The 2,349-nt window shown below is 62.1% G+C and overlaps 1 protein-coding gene across 2 annotated transcripts; it reads left to right on the top strand.

Moving 5' to 3' along the window:
* Positions 1 to 148: 148 nt before the first annotated feature.
* SOX9 (SRY-box 9) lies at positions 149 to 2,337 on the top strand. Of its 2 annotated transcripts, none has more exons than XR_001860679.1 (3): positions 149 to 662; positions 1,506 to 2,110; positions 2,311 to 2,337. XR_001860679.1 is itself a non-coding variant. In XM_017730463.1 (3 exons), the coding sequence occupies exons 1-3, from the start codon at positions 232 to 234 to the stop codon at positions 2,253 to 2,255; spliced, it is 981 nt and encodes a 326-aa protein (XP_017585952.1). In that variant the 5' UTR covers positions 149 to 231; the 3' UTR covers positions 2,256 to 2,323. The 2 variants fall into 2 exon arrangements, 1 of the variants encoding a protein (XP_017585952.1); XM_017730463.1 differs by having other exon boundaries at positions 1,506 to 1,935; positions 2,136 to 2,323.
* Positions 2,338 to 2,349: the final 12 nt, after the last annotated feature.

Raw genomic sequence — 2,349 nt, 5'->3', positions numbered from 1 at the left:
TTTTAATTTTTTTTTTTTCTTAGCGTTTTTGTGCTGACGAGGGCAGGGAGAAGTAATAAAAAGTTTTCGCAAACTTCTCGCGGTTCTTCCCCTCCTCTCCGCAGCCGGTGGAGACTTCGTTTCTCCGCGTTTTACTTTTTTAAGCCATCCCCGTCCCTTAGAGCCTGATTTTTTAATTTTTTCTTTTAAATTTTTTTTCCCCCCCTTGTTCCCCCTCGGCCACTTTCTCGCATGAATCTCCTCGACCCTTTCATGAAAATGACAGAAGAACAGGACAAATGTATCTCCGACGCCCCCAGCCCCACCATGTCGGATGACTCCGCCGGGTCCCCCTGCCCCTCTGGATCCGGCTCGGACACGGAGAACACCAGACCCCAAGAGAACACCTTCCCCAAGGGGGACCCGGACCTGAAGAAGGAGAACGACGAGGACAAGTTCCCCGTGTGCATCCGGGAGGCGGTGAGCCAGGTGCTGAAGGGCTACGACTGGACCCTGGTGCCGATGCCGGTGCGGGTGAACGGCTCCAGCAAGAACAAGCCGCACGTCAAGAGACCCATGAACGCCTTCATGGTGTGGGCGCAGGCGGCCCGCAGGAAGCTGGCGGACCAGTACCCGCATCTGCACAACGCCGAGCTCAGCAAGACCCTGGGCAAACTCTGGAGGTGAGTGCGGGGCCGGGACGCCCGGCGGCAGCGGGGCATGCGGAGCGCGCAGCAGCAGCGCTGCGCGGAGGGAGAGGATGGTGCGTGCCCGGAAAACTCGCTGAAAACTTCTGCGAGTGCAAAACTCGTCTGGCGGAGGAGAAGCCAGGATAGGAGGGGGAAAGCAGGGAAAGTCGTTCCCTGTGGCCGCCTTCTGGTGCTGGAAGTTTCTCTTCCCTGAGCGATGCCCGGGGCGGAGGGACCGTGCGGGGGCTGTCCCGGCCGTTGTTTGTTTGCGCTCCCGGTGCGGAGGAAATGATGGATTTTGGGGATTGCATCAGCTCGGGCCGGGCCAGAGGGAGCGCGGGGCGATGCGGGGAGGGAGAGAGGGAGGGTGGGTGGCGGCGGTGGTGGCGCAGGGCCGGGTGGCCTCTGAGTGCCAGAATAAGGCGGGTAGGGGAGGAAAACAGAAGGCGAGTGAGTCACCTGGCCGCCGCGTCCTCCGTGACTGCACCGGGGGGAGGGGGGATCCTAAATCGGTGGCAGGAGGAGAAACGGGCGAGGAAAGCTGGCCCTGGCAGGCAGGGATGTCCCCAAAGCGCCCGGGGACAGCGAGGTGTGCCCACAGGGTGGGGAGAGCGAGGGCTGGACCCCGCTGCCACTCCTGCAACTCTGGTCTGGCCACCGAGGGAATCTGCGGGACAATGGGGTGACAACCAGCGAGTGTCCCGGACAGGGGCTTCAGCGCTGTGGGGGGCTTTGCATCGCCCTTGGGGAGGACCCAGGGGAGAGACTGGCACTGATGTCACTGCTCAGTGCCCCCCGTGAGCTACGAGTGACCCCTCGTGCCCCGTGTCCCCCCAGGCTGCTGAACGAGAGCGAGAAGCGTCCCTTCGTGGAGGAGGCCGAGCGGCTGCGGGTGCAGCACAAGAAGGACCACCCCGACTACAAGTACCAGCCCCGGCGGAGGAAGTCGGTGAAGAACGGGCAGGCGGAGCAGGAGGAGGGCTCGGAGCAGACCCACATCTCCCCCAACGCCATCTTCAAGGCGCTGCAGGCAGACTCGCCCCAGTCCTCCTCCAGCATCAGCGAGGTGCACTCGCCCGGGGAGCACTCGGGTAGGTACCCACACACCCACGGGGGGCACGGGGACACGGCACAGCTGCCCAAAGCTGGAGCCCAAACCGAGCTGAAGTTGGGCTTGGGTGGAGGGGAGGGGGGGAAGGAAAGACCCAGGAGTGGAGTGAGAAGGGGAGAGCTGCCCATGAGCCGTGCCCGTAGCCCGGGCACACAAATCCTCACCCCAGTGTGCCACTGCAGCCACTTCCCCCTGTTTGCCTGTGAGAAACACGAACCCATTCTTCTTAAAAACCAAAAAACCTCCCCAAACGACTCGTGTCCAAGGGCGCTGTAGGGTGGTGTTGATGGGGCTCGGGTCTCCGTCCCTCACACCTGAGAAAAGCCCGGAGGTGTGACCGTAGCCCGGGCACACAAATCCTCACCCCAGTGTGCCACTGCAGCCACTTCCCCCTGTTTGCCTGTGAGAAACACGAACCCATTCTTCTTAAAAACCAAAAAACCTCCCCAAACGACTCGTGTCCAAGGGCGCTGTAGGGTGGTGTTGATGGGGCTCGGGTCTCCGTCCCTCACACCTGAGAAAAGCCCGGAGGTGTGACCCGCTGATGACGTTGTCCCAGTGACACCCCCT

Source organism: Corvus brachyrhynchos, unplaced genomic scaffold (genome assembly GCF_000691975.1).
Source record: "Corvus brachyrhynchos isolate BGI_N302 unplaced genomic scaffold, ASM69197v1 scaffold340, whole genome shotgun sequence".
In the NCBI taxonomy this organism is placed as follows: domain Eukaryota; kingdom Metazoa; phylum Chordata; class Aves; order Passeriformes; family Corvidae; genus Corvus; species Corvus brachyrhynchos.
Note: the sequence above shows the minus strand (reverse complement) of the source record. Positions and strands in the feature narration are given on the sequence as shown.